This window comes from Sorex fumeus, unplaced genomic scaffold (genome assembly GCF_029834395.1).
Source record: "Sorex fumeus unplaced genomic scaffold, SorFum_2.1 ptg000037l, whole genome shotgun sequence".
Taxonomy (NCBI): Eukaryota; Metazoa; Chordata; class Mammalia; order Eulipotyphla; family Soricidae; genus Sorex; species Sorex fumeus.
The window spans coordinates 2,430,131-2,450,841 of NW_026606094.1; the positions used below are offsets into that span (position 1 = coordinate 2,430,131).

The following is a 20,711-nucleotide window of genomic DNA, read 5'->3' on the forward strand; positions in this document are numbered from 1 at the left end:
GGAATGAAACCCAGAGCACTGGCCTGCAGAGGAGCAAGCCCTGGATGACTGCACGCAACTTGCCTGGAATATAAATGCTGTGCAAAAGGAGGGAAAAGGGGGGAAAAAAAAAGTAATTTATCTAAACACAGTGTAGGTAGTTCTGCAATCAGTGTCTCATAAATAAAGAGAGAAAGTTGAAAGGAGAGCTCTCTAATTGATTTTAAAATTACTTTCAAGCAAAGAAATAATCTGACAACCAACAAGGCTGACAACAGTGGGGGAAAAAATATACAGCCCTCAGAAAAAAAGTGTACCTAAAATCTACAATGAATCGAGCGAGATACCTGAACTGCTCGGGCAAAAGGATATTCCACAAAGTCGGAAGAAGAGTCGACGTGCTAAAAGAAAGTCAATTGGCGACCAATCTGCAAAAGCCGCAGGCTGCTGAAATGAACCCCGATGGTAGGTAGAAACCATAGGCTGCTGAAACGAAACCCCGGTGGTAGGCTGAACCCAGTCCGCCTGAGCCAGCATTAGGAGGGAAACCCTACTGCTGCAGAAGCCCAGCTACCTGGGCAGAGGCAATGCCTGGGCTGAAAGCAACAGGGAGGTATGTGCCTTAAGAAACTAAGAATTTGAAGTCATGTGTGATGGGGGCAATCCAACTTGGGGAGCGGGGAGAAAAGGCATATGCATCACCCCTGTCCCCAACCCTTACTCTCCCCCTGTCTCTTCCCAGTCCGCTAGCTCCAGATGGAGAGACTATGAGAAGCAGTCAAGAACCTAGAGGAGGTGGACTGGGAGTTGGTAAAAAAACAATGCCATGGACTACGTCTTTGTCTTGGCAAATATTGTGCCTTAAATGTTCATTAAATGCTTACTGGTGGTTCACCAGAGAGAGAGAGAGAGAGAGAGAGAGAGAGAGAGAGAGAGAGAGAGAGAGAGAGAAGGGGAAAGAGAAAAGAGAGAAAGAAGACTGAGAGAGGAAAGAGAGAGAAAATGGGAAGCTGAGAACCAGTCGTGCCTATACCCAGTAGAGTTGATGGAAAGCAGGTCCAAATGAAATTCAGGACATGGAGTGACATATAGTGGTTAGGAAGCTTGCTGTGCATGTGGTTGACCTGGGTTTAATCCCCAGCATCCCATATGGTCCACAGAGCACTGCCAGAAGTAATTCCTGACTGCAGAGCCAGGAGGAACCCCTGAGTATCTCCAGGTGTGACCCAAAAATCAAAATAAAACAAAATGGAAGTCAGCAGGCCAGGATGGCTGGAGGAAGGACTAAGTGTACATTCAAAAGCTCTCGCCAAAGTGGCCTTCCAGAGACAGGGCAGGGACAGGAGAGACCAGGGGGGCGAGGGGTAAAGCACATGCCTTGCATGCTGCCAAGCCTGGTTTGAACCCCAATACTACATATGACCCCCAGAGCCCCACCAGGAGTGATCCCTAAGCACAGCGCCAGAAGTAGACTCTAAATACCACAGGTGTGGCCCCAAACAAGCAGAAACAAACAAAACAGGTATTTGCACATGGGGTCAGCATGAGTCAAGGTGGGACTGACAAACCATAAAGACCCACCAAGAGGCTAGTTAAAAATCCCACAAAAACTATCTGCAGGGGAGAGGCACAATCACAGGCAAGGAAATGAATGCATCAACTAAAAGAAATAAGAGAAAACGGCATTTGCAAGAGAAAGAAGAAAGTAAATCACAGGGGACAAACACAGTACTTCTGCGTTCTCCAGGATCAAAATCACTTACAAAAATGAGTGGAATGCACACTGCAGGGATGGAGCTCCCCACCCCGCTGCCAGCTGTGTCACCCTCACTGCAGGAACCTGGGCTCAGCCCAGTGACCTTTCCGGCATGTGGCGCTCCCCCAGTCTCCTAGGCTCAGCCCAGTGACCTTTCCGGCGTGGGGAGCTCACCCTGAGTCTCCTAACAGTATTTTTTTTTTCAATCCTCCAAAGTCAGTTTGTGTTTCTCTCTCTCAAAAAAAAAAAAATGGCGCAGATCAAACTAAGCTGAAACAGGTACAGAATGCCTCTGCCCGCATCCTGCCATGTTCCCTGTCTTTTGATCGCATCACTGCAGCCCCCAAACCTTTCTCCAATGGAAAGCGGTGAAATGCTATATCCATTTCAAAGGGCTTCTGCTTCTCTCCTCCTGCGAAGCTGGAGGTCCCTCTCTCATTCGCCATTTGCCTGACGTGCCCAACCGCAAGAGCACGATCATAGCACACGGGGTTTATTGATTTGCCCCCACTTCACTGAGGGGCCGCAGCCCCCCAGCGCTCAGTGGGCACGCGTGCGTCTCGGTAGCAACACCGGCTGCAGCAGGGCCCACGGGGACCAGTCATCTTCCTCTCTCAGAAAGCTAAACTGGAGGGAATATGTGGAGAAGCGCTTTTCATCGCATCTAAATGGCAAGGCACCCTGGGGCCCTGTACAACGGACGGAGTTATTAGCACCCGAAACTGCCCTGCCTCTGACAAAAAGCCCTTAAGAATGGCAGGGCTTTGCTGATAATGGGCCTGCCCGCAGCTCTGGCTACCATCAACTGCCTGCACACACAGGAGCCCCAGTGGGGACGAGTGGCGCCCCAAAAGGCAGCAAGGACCCCGGGAGCTTAGGCAGATCACAGCTTTGACAAAATGGAGCCTTTGGCGCCCAGGTCTGAATATATTTAGAGGCCAGGCCTGCAGTGAAAGCACATTTCTGTAGTAAATGAGTTCACGGGGAGATAGCTGAAAGACAGGGGAATGGAAATGAGTGCCAGCTGATATGGTGGCACTGAAATGACGGGAGGAAAAGGGCTCCACCTTCAGCCGTCTGCACTTCCCAATGGGCCTAGCTGGAGAGCTTCGTAGGAGGACGCTTGCTCCCACACTCACTTTCTCTCTCCTCTCCCCGCCCCCTCCCCCCCCCCCCCCCCCCCCCAGCTATTTTCAAGGTACCTGTCTGCTGTCTATCTCTGGCCCACTACAATAGCACTGCATGAAGATACTTCCCGGGGAATATGTCAGCCCCTTCACCGGATGCCCAGGCGCCCAGGGGCTGCATTTCTTTTGTCATCTCCTCTCCAAGTGCAGCACAAAAGCCCACGGCTGCGGTGGGCAGTAGAGCACTAGGCTTTCCAGTTTCAGATCAAAGCCAGCGACGCTCCAGGAGGCAGCGAGACTGCACACGGCGCCATCCTGTGAGGCAGGAGCTCAGGAAGCCCCGCGGCCTTTCTCCAAGACTTAGCACTTGCTTCTTGGCGGCAAACAACCAGATAAAACAAATGGAGCCTCACAGAAACCCTGGAAATCCTTCGGGCTCATAAGAGCACAAGACATACTGTCCAGAGCGGTCACCAGCCTGAAGGTGTGTAGCTCTCGGGCACTGGGGCCAGCTTCACTGGGAGAAAGCAAGACCCGACCGCAGGCCTGAAGAAAACCCTTGCTGAGAAAGTCCAGCAACAATCCAAGGTCTGGGTTTTGGTGTTTGGGGGTTTTATTTGGGGGGGGTCAAGGAGTGATTGGGCCACACCCAGGAGTGCTTAGAGCTCACTAGTGGCTCTACTCAAGGATCACCCTTGGCAGGGCTAAAGGGACCACACGTGCAACCGAGGATCCAACCCAGGCCAGCCAATCTCTCCATCCCCCAACAAATCAAGGTTTAGTCAAAATCTGGCAGCTGAGCCACTCGTGAACTTCTAGTACCATCAGCATGTATTTGGCAAGGGTGAAACAGGGCCCTTTGATTGTACCACTTGGTCCAGAATATGGCTGCCAACAGAAAGGAAACCGAAAGGGGGTTTGTCTGGTAGCACACAGTATACCTTGGGCAAAATCTCCAGGTGTGACTTAGAGAAATGAACTTGGCTCTGTGTACAGGAAAGGAAAATTCACTTTATTCTCACAATGCAGGGATTTCCCGGAAGGCCATTATTAGATGGTGACTGTTAGGGGCTGGGGAAGGGACCGTTGAAAGACTGTTCCCTTGCTTCCTTGAAGGGCAAGCCCCACTGGACTGTCACATGGGAGTCGGTAGGGAGGCCGGGGCCGCAGCAGGGGTCATGGACACCATCTGCCTGCCCTTGACTAAGCTCAAAGACGTGTCCTCCTCAACTCCTCCTCCGGCCCCATCATCTGTGCCCTCTCACCACGGCCACTGAGAAGGAGTCCCGAGACTTTTCTCTCCCTCTCAAAGCCACTGACCCCAGAGAGTGTTCTGAAATTAGAAGGAAGACTAATAGGGGTTTCATTCAAGACCCCCGAGTCTGCCTGTCCAACAGTTCTCAAGCTGGCTCGGTCTCTGCAACTAGAAGACCGTCCCCAAGACCCCAGGGTGCGCCCTGCCCTGCCCAGGGCCACCATCATGTGCACACCAGCACCTGGCAGGAGGGGGCAGGGGGACACTTCTGTCTCCAACCTGCGGTCATGCCACAAACCCTGACACTGGCTGCCCAAAACAACAACAGGGGCACCTTTCTCTAATTTGCAGAAGCTGGCATCTGGGCAAGAAGTCCTGGCCCCAACATCAGTGCCTGGAGCAACTTGACTAGACTCTCCCCAGTCCCGCTGGGATCCAGTGGAGAATACGGGAAAGCAAGGTCTCCCGGAAGAATGTGCAGTTCTTACACACAGATAGCTTGTTTATTTCCTTCTGGTTGGGGCGGGCCACACCCTGCAGGGCCAGGCATTGAACCTGGGCCCCCTGCTCTCAGCTCTCTGAACTCGCTCCCCAGCCCATATACAGTTAGCTCAGAGCCCACTGGCACCCCAGGGATTCCTCCTCCACTGCCAGTATTAGAAACCGCTGCTCATTTTAGAATCCACATAGAGCAAGATCTCTCAGGCATGCTAAAATCTGGGAGGAGAGGGGACGTTCTTGAAGGCAGGAAGGCAAGAACTCTGACTCTCCCAACAGTAAGAACCAACACCCACAAGCTCTCCTTCCCCCACCCTTCACCCCTCATCCTTCACTAAACAAGATGACCCGGTGACCGCTCAAGGCAGCGGAGGCGATTTTCATCCAGGAAAAGTCTTTCTTATAAACACAAGTTCATTCTATGTTCAGTAGAGGCAAGCCGCCAACACAAGAGCAATCAATCCAGACATGCAATTCCCTGGTTTAAAATTCAGGAGAAAGAAAAATCTAAAGAGCACATCACACACATATTTTTAGCACAGGGGCCCCCTTCCTAACGCCCACATTTTGTCCTCACGACTCCCTTGCATTAGACATCCTCTCCTTTAGTCATACAAAAGCACCTGTCCGTCCTCCCAGTACTTTCCTCCTGAGTACCCCAGGGCATTCACACAGCACCCTAAGGTCCCATTTGCGTGGGGGTTGCCCCACACAGGTATTTTACCATTCACACACCACACCATGGCGATTTCCCCCCTATGTCCAAACTCACCCACTGCCCATCAGGACTGCTGTCTTGATCAGAAATCATCTCCTTTGCTCTTTCTCACCCCACTAACTCCCGATCACCTGTCAGGACGTAAAGATTACTTCCTCACGAAAGCCATTCCGGATTATGCCCCTGCAGGTTCATGGCCCTTAAAATGAACAAAATCATTCACTTCGTTCCCCTCCTTGCCTGGAATGTTCCATGTGGGTTGCTCCCTGCTGCTCTGCTACAAAGTAGGCGCCCAGTAAATAAATGTGAGCATCGATGCAAACCCATTCACCTGAACTTCAAGGGCCAGGTTCTTCATTTCAGAAGCCACTGGCAACAAGCAGTTTTAGATCCTAAGAAGCTAAAACAAGTAGAGACGTGTTCCCAATGCAAAATATGCCAGATTTCAAGTGTATAAGAATAAAAACATTTTTAAGATGACCTCTTCACTGAATTGTTACATTCATTAAGTGTTAAGGTGGCACTACTGTGGGTCTATCAGGTCAAATAAAATGTACAAAAATTAATATTTTGTTTGGTTGGGGTAGGGAGAGTGCTTTGGGGCCACACCCAGCAGTCCTCAGGGACTATTCCTGGCTCTGCGCTCAAGAGGGACCATATGTAGTGATGGGATGGAATCAGGGTCAGCTGCATGCAGGCAAGTGCCTTCCCTATCCTTTATACATTTTGGCCCTAAAAGTAATGTGGGTTTTTTGTTTTTTTAAAAAAAAGCTACTGGACAATCTCAAGTAAACCCAGCTCACATTTGTGGCTTGTATTATGTATCTATCAGACGGTGTTTGTCTGGCGTGCCCTTTCTCCCATCTGCTAACTTCTCCCTTTTCCTCATCCGTGAAAGCTCAAGATGTACGCTCGCTGCTCCTGCAAAGACTTCCCGTGGGTGCCACTGTATTCACGGGGCAAGACGCTAACGACGTCTCATGAAACCCCCTCATTAAAAGCCAAGGGATTGGCAACAACGGCAGGTGAATAATAAGTGACATCACTCCTCGTGCCACTCAAAAGCCATGCTATAGACTCTTTCAGAGGGAAGCCTCCCTCAGAACTTGCTTCAGATGGAGTAAGATCTCAGAACGAATGGAAGGTTCAAAACAAAACCAGGGAGCTAGCCGACCGTGGTCTAAAACAAAGGATTCAATAACAGGATCGTGCCTGAACTAGAAAATACACCCTTATGACTTCCTGACCTTCCAAAGGCTCGGGGAAATCCATCCCATGCCTGCTGAGTTCTAGTGGATCCTGGAAAAGCAAAGTTCACAGTGGCTGAGTGTGAATTCCGTAAGACCTGCTATCATCCTACCTAAGCTGTAACACCCCCACTACCCCCCCCCAAAAAAAATTGCTTAGAATTCAGCTACACCGTCTACATTAACATAATGCTTTGGCTGATGATGCAGGCACAGAAATTAACGTTTAAGAATTTCAAAGTTGTGGTTGCTGTGGGAACCTTAATTCCAACTGCATGGCACAGATGCGGAATTGTGGGCTACTCCCAATACCGATAAAATTGGAGATGTATATTTACTCTGTGCAATGAAGCAGAGCTACTGTTACTAAGAGCCTTATTTTGGCATTTCTAGGCTTTCGTGCATTTAAATTCTCAACCTTACCACAGTAGTGTTTGCAGCATTAAATTGCTTCCTCTGTGGGAAAAGAAAGGGAGAATGAACTGATTGGCCAGACCTTTCAAGAATCCATCCTGTGTGTGTTTCTTATGCATGGTCTGATTCCAAAGACAATCATGATATTTTTATTTTACTCTTAAGGGATGTTTCTAATCTTTCGCACAAATGAAAACAGGACATGAATTTCAACTTGTGAATGCACCTAGACATGGGTACGTGAAAAACATTGGAAAAACAAGATTTTGTATCTTTAGAACTCACAAAAGGGGCATATTAAAAGGGAGAGAGCACAGAGTGCTAACATCCAGGATGCTATTTAAAATTCTCAAAGCTCTACCAATACTCGCCTATGGCACTGGCTCTTATCACAGACCAAGTTCTAGAACAGTCAACAAGATTATACTGCAAAGTTGAAAAGTTGACTGTAAAAAATAAGACATAACCTAACATGGCACAAAAATTCCACCCGAATCCCTACCCCCAAGCTCTCATAACCTCAAAAAGGATGGGGCAAACAACCACAAAAATATACAATGAAATTGCCTTTGGGTACGCAGACTCCTGACGCAGGTAGTTTTCAACCGAAATACAATTTCTCAAAATTGACAGACCATGAGGCCAGAGAGATCATATAAAGTGCGGGCACACTCTGTCATGTTCAAGGGCCTGAGTTTGATCCCTTGCACCACAAGCCCTACTAAGTGCCCTCACCATCCTGCATGGCCCAAACCACTAGGGTTATGGTCCCAGCCCTGCCAGGCCTGAGCAGCAATGCATTGCTGAGCCAAAAACTGAATGTCAGGGCCAGCACAGCCAAACTGACTATTGCTAGAAGTGTCCTCCAGGCCAATGAACATTGTTGGAGAGGTCCCCTTACCCCCAGAAGAATTTAATGTACCTCGAGTATACAACGCGATTGGGGGAAGCAACCGAAAGATCCAATGACAAGTCAGAGAGATAGTACAGCAGGTAGGGTGCCTACCTTGAATGCAGCTACCCTGGTTCAATCCCCTGAGCAAATAACTCCTGAGTGCAGAAAGCCAGGAATAACCTGACCATTAACAGGTGTGGCCAAAAAATAAATAAATAAATAAATAATAATAACCAGCCAGTGACAAGCATAAAGCTGAAAACACAAGGTACCAGAATGACAGCATAGAAGTAGGGCATTTGCCGTGCACGCGGTCAACTCCCAATCCTAGGCATCCCATATAATCCCCCGAGCACTGCTAGGAGTAATTCCTCAGTGCAGAGCCAGGAGTAAGCCCTGAGCATCACTGGGTGTGACCTCCCCACCTACACACAAAAAAAGAAAAAAAAGAAAAAACCCAGTAAATATAGATATGCCAAGATTCATTTCTTCCTAAAGTATATAGCCAGTAGAAACAGGCTTCCAAACCCTGTGAGACACAGGCCTTCTCTCCTGCCTTGTGGAGAAACAAGAACTTGTTAATAACTAGAGCTCATCTATCCCAACACCAACTCCTCTCCAGTCCTCAGGGTGAGCCACCAGTAGGGACATCCACAGAGTGACTCATTCAAAACAAACCAAATGCCTGGTGATGGGCAGTCTCCAAGAACTTAGAAATAGTATTTTGGACATTTTAAATCCTGGTCCATTTTTTGCACTTTCACAGACACGCATCCCATTTAACAGATCTGCGAGCACCTTCCCCTGCGGTGTCAAGAGAGAGGCTCTACTACTTTCCCACCTGGGTGTTCTCGCCCTCCAGCCGTGGGGGTCGGATACTGGACAGGTGGATGGTCTTGTAGTCGCCAGAGTTCAGCTTCACGACAATGGCATCAGCATTCAGCACCTGCATCACCTGTGGGCGAGAAGGCAAAACTGTTTCAACCTGCTTTGATGGCTCCCCACTCCAAGCATACCTGCTAAGAAGAAGCCCGACATACCCCCAGGGAGAAAGGTGGGCACACAGCCACAGGGACAGGGCATTGGCCGAGCATGCGGTCAACTCCCAATCCTGGGCATCCCATTTGATTCCCCAAACACTGCTAGGAGTAATTCCCATTCTCAACCTAGATAAAACACTGCAACAGGGCTGGGGAAGCTGTGTGCTTCTGATCCAAGCCCTTCCTGACTGCGATTTCCTAACCAGGAAGAATCTTAATCATCCCTAGACATATGGGATGATTATGATCCACCATAATCTATGGTATACCCTCTGTCCCAAAACATGTGCTTAATTACAAAGCTGTCGAGCCAGAAACTGACACATCACCAAATATTAACCTGGAGAAAGGTGCTACTCTACTATCAGTAAAGTCCCTCTCTCAATATAAATCTAGGAAAAAGAGACCAGGGCTAGATTAGAAGAAGACACCAACAAGAGACAAGAAAGAACCAAAATAGGGTGGCCCAGAAGAGAGCGAGAACAGCAAAGGCAAGTGAAGGGCAAAAAGAACTGTCATTTCAGGATGGGAAAGGAGCATCTCAGCTGCTCATCTCACGGGCATTAAACATTAAACAGTAAATTGCCAAAATATTACCTTAGCTACTCTGAAGGCCACTTTTAAAAGCACTACTATGGGCATCTTTCTTTTTGGAACTCAAAAATCAATAACACTGGAACCCTCGCTCTGCTTAAAAAAGATTAACTTCCAGCCTGGAGTAACTTACAAGGGCAAATGCACAAATATTCCTCTGTGGAGGTTATTACAATACCCTGTCACTGTGTACAGTGTAAAATTCCACTGAAATCTGTCGAGGACCACATCAGGGTTATAACTCGAACCCATAATTCAGTCATCAGTCTACAGTGCGCCCAATTATATTCAGAGTCTGTTGTTACAAGGCTGTTAGGTAATTTTGCAAGCAACACTTTGCTGTATGGTAGCTATCGACTGCAAAGCACTGTCACCATCTATTTCATCTGCAAATCAAAACCAACCCTTCAAGCCTTCAATCAGACTCTAACAGGACCCTAAAGCAGTGTAACAAACTACAGGGTCAGCTGTTACCCACAGGGAGGGCGGCCAAATTTCCCTCCCTTTCAATGCATGAAACGAAAGAAGCCACACTCCCCCTTGCCATGGTGAATATCATAAATATCTTAAAAGAGTCCCAGAAGATCTCAGGTCTTTCTTCACATAATATTTATTTGCAGGTTCCTCCAAAAATTGACTGTTCTCTACCTTTTCCCCAAAAAAAAGAACCTAGCAAACACACACCAAAAAGAGTAAAAATCAAATAAGAAAACCAAGAAAGAACAAAGCAAAAATTAACCTGACAAGAAAGAGAGGAAAATGCCATAAAACAGAATGAATGGATAACTTCTGGAATCAAAGGTATGTCTCGGGTAGGCTGACCATGTCAGGCACATGGGAAATAGTTCTCCATGAGTAATGGAAGTAGCTTGGAGAAAAACAGGCCAGTGACCAGAAATGCAATTAAAGGTCTGAGAGAGAAGAGAGTGGATGGGGGAACATGAGTGGTATATTTAATTTTCCATTTTATGGAAGATTAACTTGAAATCATCCAAAACAGTCTCAAATAACCATACAAACATTCTGCTATAACCTTGACAGACCAGAGAATCGCAAAGGCTAAACACTTAAATCCCAGACAACCAGAACCAAAACTTAGCTGGCCAGAAAAGTTTGGTGAAGCCTAAGGGAAATCGGAGGCATGATGTGTGGTCGCACAAATGGTCAAGTCAAGGTAAGGCTGGTTGGTTACCTGGGAATAGGTAGAATCAAAGGGTGTAGGCACTTGGAAATTTAAAAAGCCCATTAAGATAGTCCCCACGGGGGCTGGAGCCATAGTACAGCGGGTAGGGTGCTTGCCTTGCACGCAGCCGACCCGGGTTCGATTCCCAACATTTCATATGGTCCCCTGAGCACCGCCAGGAGTACTTCCTGAGTGCAGAACCAGGAGTAACCCCTGTGCATCCCTGGGTGTGATCCAAAATGAAAAAAAAAAGATAGCCCCCCACACACAGACAAAAAAAACCACGTTTTTAAGTACAGAACATCAAAACAGCCTAAAAGGTTATCACCAAAATTCCAGATTTAATGACAAGAAGGAGAAACAGTAACTCTTAATCCCATTATCATCTATACCTTTCCCAGTGTGGGTGATGGGGGCAGGAGTGGGGAGGAGGCACTATAGGAGCAATCCTGGGGAGAGGGTCAGTAGCCCTGAGAGGAACTTGGGGGTTGCTTCCTATTTGTTCTGTTAAAGATAGTAAATATCTGACGGGACACTGAATTGGTGGGGCTGGGTATCTGTAAAGGGGGTGGGCAAGCCAAAGAAGTACAAGAACTTCTGAGCTAGTAACCCAGACACATAAGGATCAAGTAAAAATGACCTTGGACTGAAACCTTGGTCCAATTCCCCAAAGATAGCAGTAGGGGCTTGGACAAGAGACCAAAATAGAAAGACTCCTGCTAATGATTTCCCTTTCCTTCAAAATTCCATTCGGGGGCAAAGGACTTCTGATACATACTATTCTACTGCAGCTCAATCCAATGAGAAGAAAAAATTTCCACCAAGTCACACCAAGCCAAAATAGCTAGTAGAGCAAATCAATACTGTTCCTTCCCTCAAACGTGCCCAAAGGATAACAGGGTAATGTCAGGCATCTGTGATGCATACAGTTCCTGGTATTTCCTGAATCCCAATGACAGGCCGAGCGACAGACACCAAAGAGAACACTCATCCAACTGCCAATTGCCGAAAACACGAAGAAATTCCTATAATCAACATGAGAAGTACGTAGCCAGTCTCCACGCCCCGCTGGGGCTCAGAGAGGAATAAAAATCAAGGCAGGGACCACAGCACTTGCACCTTCACCCTGATTACAGAATCGTGAGGAGGTACGCATACCCCTGTGCCAAGCCACTGGGATCCGTCACCCCTGAATGCCTCAGCTGCTACAGCTGAGGGGTTTCAGGGCTGTCAATTGCAGGCCTGGGCAGCAGCTCCCGGGTCAGACGCGTCCCCTTCAGCTGCAGGTTCAACGAGGCTGGGCCTTCTGGCTCCAGAGTGGGAGGCGAGTGCGTGTGTGAGGGGGGCCTTTCTGCATGTACATGGGGGCGAAGGCTTTTATGCCTCTGTAAATTGCATCATTATTATCAAGAGAACAAGCAGCTCCTAAACAGAGATGTGGAAGCGGCAATAAAAAGGGTGGTTACAGCCACTTAACACGCAGGAAGTGAACAGCAGCGTGGATAGCTACCAAAGGCTGCTGGTCGGTGCTGTCACGCCCACGTCTGTAGCACACTGATGGCCTCTGGGGTTTCCCATTGGGATGATCCTAAGTAGGACCCCATGGCTCACTTTCCCGACAAGCTCGAGATCTCTGAGACCATCTCCCCCCAACCCCTGCCACCTCCCTACCACTACATCACACACTCAGGAGATACCCCAAGGCACAGGACGAGGTACAACCCAGAACAAGTCACCAACTGGACTCAAGCACAGGCCCTGAATCCCGTTTCTTTGAAGAGCAAACGGAAAGGGAAAACAAGTGGTTTAATGATGATGTGTGCAGGCAAAGGGCTGACACAAATCAGAAGAACTGCAGCGTTCTGTCGGGACAGGGACATCCATCCCTGCTCTGGACTCCTGCCACAATCGCCATGAACAGCCCGTGGCCCATGCTGCTTCTCACCAAACCCACATGTGTGTGCACTGATCCCTCGCAGAAGGGACAACCGCCACTCCATGCCCTCCACAGACACCTACGCAGGAGACTACAGGGCTGCGAGACTAGGCCGGCTCAAGCAGATGGGCCGGGATCGCAGGGACTCAAGGACAGAGGCCGCAGACCTAGGCCTGAGAAAGGGCATCACGCACAGTCCCCAACCCGGACTCTGCCAAACCCTCAGGGTCAAACAAAGCAAGGGAAGCCAAGAAACCGGGCCAGGCCAGAGGGACCAGGGGATGTGATGACCGACAGTAATCCAGCAGAGATCAGACCTCAGGGAAGTACTTCAGAACAGTGGGCACAGAACAAAACTCACCCAATACCAGCTATGCTACTCGGCTATGCTACTCTAATCAGATGGCATCTATACTCTCTGCTCCTAATCAGGTGGCATCTATACTGTCTGCTCCTAATCAGATGGCATCTATACTGTCTGCTCCTAATCAGATGGTATCTATGCTGTCAGGCCCTAATCAGACGGCATCTACACTCTCAGTTCCTAATCAGATGGCATCTATACTGTCAGGCCTTAATCAGACTACATGGAGGATAATGAACAGGGATCTGGGAAGGGTGGGGGTGAAGGGTAACTGTATTCTCTACTCCTTTTTCTGAAAAATTAAAACTGTGAAACAACTTAACACAAAGAGGCAGGTACTCTGAGGGAACCAGGGGGTAAAAAAAAAAAAAAATCCTATCAACTTGGCAAATCAGTGCTAACTTGAGCTACAAACCTGGGCCTTTATGGAGAGGGCTGGGTTACAGATCTGGTGGTGCACAGTGGTGCCAGGAAAAACCACGACCTCCTCCATGCAAAGCCTGTGCCCCACACACCAAGCTCAAAACCATCTTAATCATTTGGGGGCCACACAGACCCCTTTCCTAGCTACATCAGCTCCAGAACTTCTTTCTCACCTGCAAGTTCTAAAGGCAAGGAGGGAGCTAGTATTTGTCTTCTCTCCACATTCCCTAGTGGAAATATAACGGGAAAGACCAGATCATGCCAGAAACATCAAGTCATCTCCACACTGGAAAACCTTATCTCAGGGAGAGATGATCACACACGCCACACACACAGCTGTGAGGAGACAGGCAGCAAAAGAGGAACAGGACCAAATAAATACTAGGATTCCCTGCATCTCCACGTCTTCGAGGTCCCTTCCCACATGGGACAGGACCACCAAATCACCCATATCAGGAACAGTTAACTACAGATTTTCAAGAGGGAATCCCAGGGGCACAATTAGCACCTGAAAGCTCACCAGAAGGTTAGATACGTCTCATTCTTTCGCATCTTCTAAGTCCCAAAGCAAAGCCCTCTCTGCTGGGGCAGACTGAGAGGCAGAGAAGGAAGCGAGAGGCCTCTCACCAGGCAGCCAGGCTGAAGCCACCAGCCCTGAGGACAGGCTGCAACCCCCGCGCTGGCCCGGTGTTATTCAGGTCGCTGAAATCTGCAAGGCCCAAGCATCCAGCAGCAGGGACAGGGAAGCCAGGCCACGTGCTCGGGGGACCATATGGCCACGAACAGCACAGATCAGCGAAAACGCCACAGGGAAGGCAGGCAGGAAACTGGCAAGCCACAACAGGCACACAAGTCTCAAGCAGGCTCAGCTAATCGCTGTGAAGTGAACATGCTTCTCCACTAACCCAGAGAGGCAGGTGCATCCTCCTTGCATGTCCTCCCTTAACCAGGGAAACTGCTTAAGCAGAGGGTGAGGACCAGCCTACTGGGAGGCCACAAGCATCAAAGGAAGAACAGGTGGGGGCCAGAGCCATTGCACAGGGGGGAGGGCCCTTGCCTTGCAGGCAGCCCACCTAAGTTCAATCCCCACATCCCATATGATCTCCCAAGCACTGCCAGGAGTGATCCCTGAGTGCAGAGGCAGGTGTAACCCCTGAGCATCACTGGGTGGTCCAAAAACCAAAATAAAAAGAAGAGAAGAGTTGGTGGGTTTCAATTCTCTAGGAAGGGAAGTGAGACTGAGCTACAGCTTTGTCAGTTTCAGAAATCACCCGCAGAACCCCAGAATCCCCCTGCGAAAGAGGTCAAGGGTCACCTCTGGCAGACTCTTCAACTGTGCCCACTACCAGAAAGTCTTAAAGAGATGCCTAACTGTTGAAGAAAGCACCATTATATGCCCCTCAGAGCAGAATCCTCCCATGGAAACACACAGGGTTGGAACAGTGTCTATAAGAGCCAAGAGCCAAGATCTTTTAGGATTTCCTTGGAAAAAAGTCATTTGGAGCAGGAGCTGTGGCTTAGCTGTAGAGTGTTTGCTTGGTTCCATCCCACCACCCTAGAAAGGAGGGAGGGACAAAGGGAACCCTGAAATTCAAGAATATTTAAAATCAGGTTTAACAAGGCCAGGGATATAGTTCAATGGATGCCTGCCTGGGGCCTGGGCTTGATCTCTATACCATAAGAAATAACACTGTAGCACTGTCCTCACATTGTTCATTGATATGCTCAAGCGGGCACCAGTAATGTCTCCATTGAGAGACTTGTTGTTACTGTTTTTGGCATATCGAATACGCCACGGGGAGCTTGCCAGGCTCTGCCGTGTGGGCGGGATACTCTCGGTAGTTTGCCAGGCTCTCCAAGGGGACAGAGGAATCGAACCCAGGTCAGCCGTGTGCAAGGCAAATGCCCTACCCACTGTGTTATCACTCCAGTCCATCAATATAAGTAACATTCATATTCTAAAGCGATCTAAAATAGAAAATTATGAGTCTATGAAAATGATGCCAATTCTTACTAAAAGCCTCCAATAAACTACATGTTATTTCCCTTATTATAACAACAGGCACTTCAGATGGAGCGATAGCACAGCGGGTAGGGCGTTCGCCTGACAAGCGGCCAACATGGCCGACCCGAGTTCGATTCCTCCACCCCTCTCGGAGAGCCCGGCAAGCTACCGAGAGTATTCGATATGCCAGACACAGTAACAACAAAGTCTCCAATGGAGACGTTACTGGGCCCGCTCGAGCAAATCAACGATCAACGGGAGGGCCTTTACCTTTTTTACCTTTACCAAAGAATAGTCAGAGTCAAAAGATAAGATGTAAGAAACAGTAACATTTAAAAAGGGCAAAAATAAGAAATAAGGGGAAAAAATCTATTCGAATAAACAAAACACAATCAAGTAAAATAACTAGGAGACTACAATTGAGTTCTAAAGAAAGAACTGCAAATAGGACCGGAGCACAAGTGGGTGGGGGCAGGGGAGGTGGTACTTGCCTTGCATGCCACCAACCTGAGTTTAATCCTCAGTACCCAATATGGTCTGCCGAAGCCCTGCCAGGAGTGATCTCCAAGCATAGAGCCAGGAGAAGTCCTCAGCACTGCCAAGTGTGGCCCAAAAACAAAACGCTGCTAATTTTCCCCTTTCACACCAAAACTGATATGAAGTATTCTCCGACAGAGGTCTGTAAGTAAAGTTTTACTGAAACAAAGACAGGCCTGTTCAATTTTTTACTGTCCAGCTAAATGTTTTATTTCTCCAGCAGCAAAAAGACTAACTCCATGCCCCTTAAAGCCTAAAATATGTACCATATGGTCCTTTATGAAAAAGTGTTGGTCAACCTCTGTTCTAGAGCACAGCAGAAAACAAAAACACATTAAGGTGCACACGGGTTAATATTTTCTGGAAAGCTATTTGGCAAATTTGCTCAAAAACATTCCTAAGGAAATAACTGCCATTTACATAGAGATTTAGTCCATTTTCTAAATAATAGGAAATTATAAACTACATTAATATTGACCTATGGGGGACAAGTTAAGTAAATTATGGTGTAGTCTCACAGTGGATTATTATGCACAAATTAAAGAAGCAAGCCCAAATATTTACTTTGGCTTCCTCCCTAAAGAACTCTCCAACAAAAATAAAAGGTTTTGAGGGCTGTTTTTCTTTTCTTTTCTTTCCACCTACACAGGCTCAAAAGGAAGAGAAGAACATAGCAAGAAAACTTTGGAAGACAGATGCATGGAAATTAACTCCACAGACTCAGCAAAACTCAATCAGCTGCTGGTGAGAGAATATAACAGCCAATCAGAGACACACCTCAGACTCCTCCCACCTTCCAAACATCTAAAACCATCAGTCCAGTGACTCGACTAGAGCGGGGCATGAAGTGAAGTCAAAAAACAGAACTGGCTTAAGATCTATGCAAGAAGCATCAGGATTTCAAAACGTACACCACCCTCCCTCCCCTACCGGAGGTCACTGTTTTCATACTGGTGTTCAATTCCTCACTCTTAAAGGATGGGTCACTCTTAACAATGGGTCACCAGGTAGCTGGGAAAGCCTTCTAATAGAAAAAGGAAACCAAAATAAACCAAAGAAAATAAAACACAACTCGGAGGGCAGGCTCTGTAGGGAGAAGATAATTTTCCCAGGATTAGAATTCATGTCTTAGAAAGCAAGTCAACTCATTAACTACTCTAAGGCAAGCATTAGATCCTATTCTTTTTAAAATAGTAACAATGAGAAATATGCCAAAGAAGCTTTTAAAAATTAATAGAGGGTCGAAGAGCTAATAGAGTGGGAAAGTGCTTTGCCTTGCATGCAGGCCAACAGGGTTCAACTGCTGTCACCACATACGGTCCCCCAAGCAGCACCAGGAATGAGCCCTGAGCACAGACTCATGAGTAAGCCCTGAGTATTATGGGTAGCCCAAAGCCCAAACAAAAACTTGAATACATCACCATGAACAAAATACTTAAGAGAAACACTGGAAAGATAAATAAGAAATTCAGAAAGAGCATAGGAAAAAATAAGGGGCAAAAAAGAGGAAAAGAAGGTTAACAAGACCTGCCCACCAACTTAATTTGAAACACTGAAACATGAAAATGGTCTGAGTTCTTCTCTTTCTATGAAAGAGCAAGCACAGAAATCTCATGACGAAAAAGAGTTTTCCAAAAACGCAGAAAGGAAAAAATTCATAAAAAGATGAGGAATCAGATGGTTTCAGACAGACACAAAAACAAGAAAAAAAAAAGTCATGGCAGGGGAGTCAAACCATCACAATGCTGAAGGGAAGTAACTCTGAGCAAAATTCCACATCCAATGATCAATCAAATGTAATTAAAAATTCAAAGGGTCTCAAAACTTTTCCCTCATAATAACTTTTTCCCTCAAAGACCTAGACAATGTGTGATCAGACCATATAGAGAAGTTGTGAGATTCTCTGCAAACATTAATCCCAACCCAAAAGAAAGGCAAGATGAAACACTACCTAAAGATAACAGTGACAAAATCCAACCATGACCACCCTGTCCCAGGCAAAGAAAGGAACTACTCCAGATCTGAAGAAGTCAGGGTTTTTCCAAGAATTATTCAAAATATTACTGAAGCAGATAAATTAACAGACTGAATCAAAATCTAGAGAGGCATCTTAGACAGGTTGAATTAATATGTATTAATAGTTAACATATATTACATACTAAGCTAATACATACACACCAAACTGTGAAAAGAGATTAACTCTGGGGAAAATAAAACCTAGAAAATGAGAAGCAGTTATAAATGCTATAAGGTTCAGGGGTGATTAGTATTTATAAAGTGCACATGTATATATAAGTTGAACCACAACTACGGCATCTATGATATACTCAAACTGGAAGGATTGGGGAGAAGCGCATGCAGGAGAGTATGCATATACATAGGCTGGAGAGATAGTACAGCAGGCAGCTGACGTGGGCTCAATCATACAGTCCCCCAAGCACCACCAGGAGTAATTTCTGAGTGCAGAGCCACAGAAATTCCCGAGCATAGCCAGATGTGGCCAAACGCCCAACCCCATCGCAAAAAAAAAAAAAAAAAAAATTTAAAACCCCTGAATCCTAACTTACATGTCATGAAGGAAAGTATCACAGCTGAAACTGCAATAATTAAGAGGGGCCGGAGTGACGATACAGCAGACAGAGTACTAGCCTTGCTAGCGCCAACCCAGGTTTGACTCCCAGCACTCAGATGGTGCCCTGAGCACCAAGGGCAATTCCTGAGCACAGAGCCAGAGTAAGCCCTGAGCACCACCGGCTATGGCGTGAAAACAAAAACTAAAGCAAAAAATTAAGAAAGCAGTGAACATTTTATTCCAAGACATGAACTGATTCACAAGCTGAAAATGGCTACGAGGAGGAGGGGGGAAATGAAAGACTTCATTTCTTAATTAAATGTCCATAGAATTCTTTAAACATTTATGCACTAAAAATAAAATAGACACATAAAAATTAACTGTGAAAGAGGACATCAGTACAGCTCAGTAGTGGCTGCCAGACTGCGCTGTGATAAGGAACTTGCACCAGAAAATAAATCAACTATATCACTAAGAATTTTGCTGACATTTGCTCTGTGGCAAGCTTTTCTTGATGAAAGAAGCAATGCCTTGATTTACATTCTGGCTCAAACTCCTTATATCACTTCAAGGCACTATGAGTTGGACTCGTTTACATCAGCGGTCAGCAAACTTCTGTAAACGGCAAGAGACCAAATATTTAAGACTGTGGGCCATACAGTCTCTGTTACAACTATGCAGCTCTGCTACTGTATTAGGAAAACAGACATTGACAGTATGTAAACAAACAAACCTGGGTATGTCCCAATACATGACACTGAAGTCTGAATCTGATAATCTGCACAGCTGACAGGGCACTTGCCTTGCACATGCCCAACCCGGGTTCGATCCCCAGCATCCCATATGGTTCATCAAGCACTGTGAGGAGTAATTCCTGAGTGCAGAGCCAGGAGTAACCCGAGCATTGCCAGGTATGGCCCAGAAAGAAAAGAACAAAAAACAAAACCCACTTTTCTGGCTAGGGATATGCACTAGTAGTACAGCACAAGCCTCATGTGTGTGTGGAACCCAGGGTTCAATCCCCAACACCACAAAAAGTAGAATTCAACTACATTTTTGGTAGCATTTTTCCTACATAGGTATATGTCCAGACACGGGGATATCCCTATACATCGGCAGAGTACAGCAGGCAGGACACATACCCAGCAGGTGTCCAACCTTCGGCCAAACCCTGGGACCACCTGGTACCCCGAGTAGTAGTGTGCATAGCCCTGGAGGTACCCAGCCCCATACGGTGACCTGGGAACCCCTGACACCACAGCCTCACTTCCTCGGGCCCTGGCGGGGAACCTACAGCAAGGTGGGTTGAGAAACGCCAGTGGGGATCCCAGACCTCCCAAGCACCTCCCAGGAGCCCTCCCCGCAAAGTCTCTATCCAGAATCCAATCTCAGTCCACAGGCCATCCATAAACATGTGCTAAGCCAGATCTGGCCCAAAGGCCATTGCCTGCCAATCTCTAGCACAGATAATATGAGCAACCTATTTTAAAGCCATTTTTCAGCTCATAAATACGATTTTCTCTCTATTCTCTTAGAGACCTAGACCCAAGTGACCAAAATTTATGTTGAAGAGTCTTCAGGAGATTGGTTAGCTCTCATCATCCTCTAAGAGATCAATTCTAGAGGCAGCCTCCTCTATTCCGGCACTGTAATGAATAAAGCTTCATTGTAAAGAAAAACAGTCTTGGCTTATTTTAAAAAAGAGGAGAGGAGAAGGAAGAAGGGGGGAGGAAAGAGAGGAGAAGGAAAAGGGGGAGGCAGAGGAGGAGAAAGAGGAGGAAAAAGAAGAGGAAGAGGAAGAAGAAAAAGAAACCACAATAGGATGATGGGGGAGGGGGTAAAGCAATAGAGGCAGGCTGGGGGCAGGAGGGAAACTGAGGACATTAGTGGAAGGCTGTGGGCACTGGGGAAGGGACTGATTGTACACCTGAAACTCAATCACATAAACATTTTTGGAACTTTGTAATTCATGGCGATTCAATAAAAAAAAAAAAACATTTTGATTTAAAAATCAAAACGACATTCCTCCAGCCAGCTGTCCCTCTCCCAGTCCCCAATCCAAGTCATATTTAAGCTAAATGCAAAAAACTATCTAATCTTTGGACTTCTTTCGTCAGCAGTACCATAGCTCTCCAACTTGCAGAGGCCCCAAATCCTCCCAAGTTCCT

General features: G+C 47.0%; 1 protein-coding gene across 1 annotated transcript in view; it reads right to left on the bottom strand.

The window, feature by feature from the left end:
* SND1 (staphylococcal nuclease and tudor domain containing 1) overlaps positions 1-20,711 on the bottom strand; it is a 433,640-nt gene that overhangs the window by 357,080 nt on the left and 55,849 nt on the right. Inside the window, exon 10 of the mRNA XM_056118385.1 lies at positions 8,731-8,844. Within this exon, the coding sequence (XP_055974360.1) occupies positions 8,731-8,844 (114 nt within the window). The remainder of the gene's footprint in view (positions 1-8,730; positions 8,845-20,711) is intronic.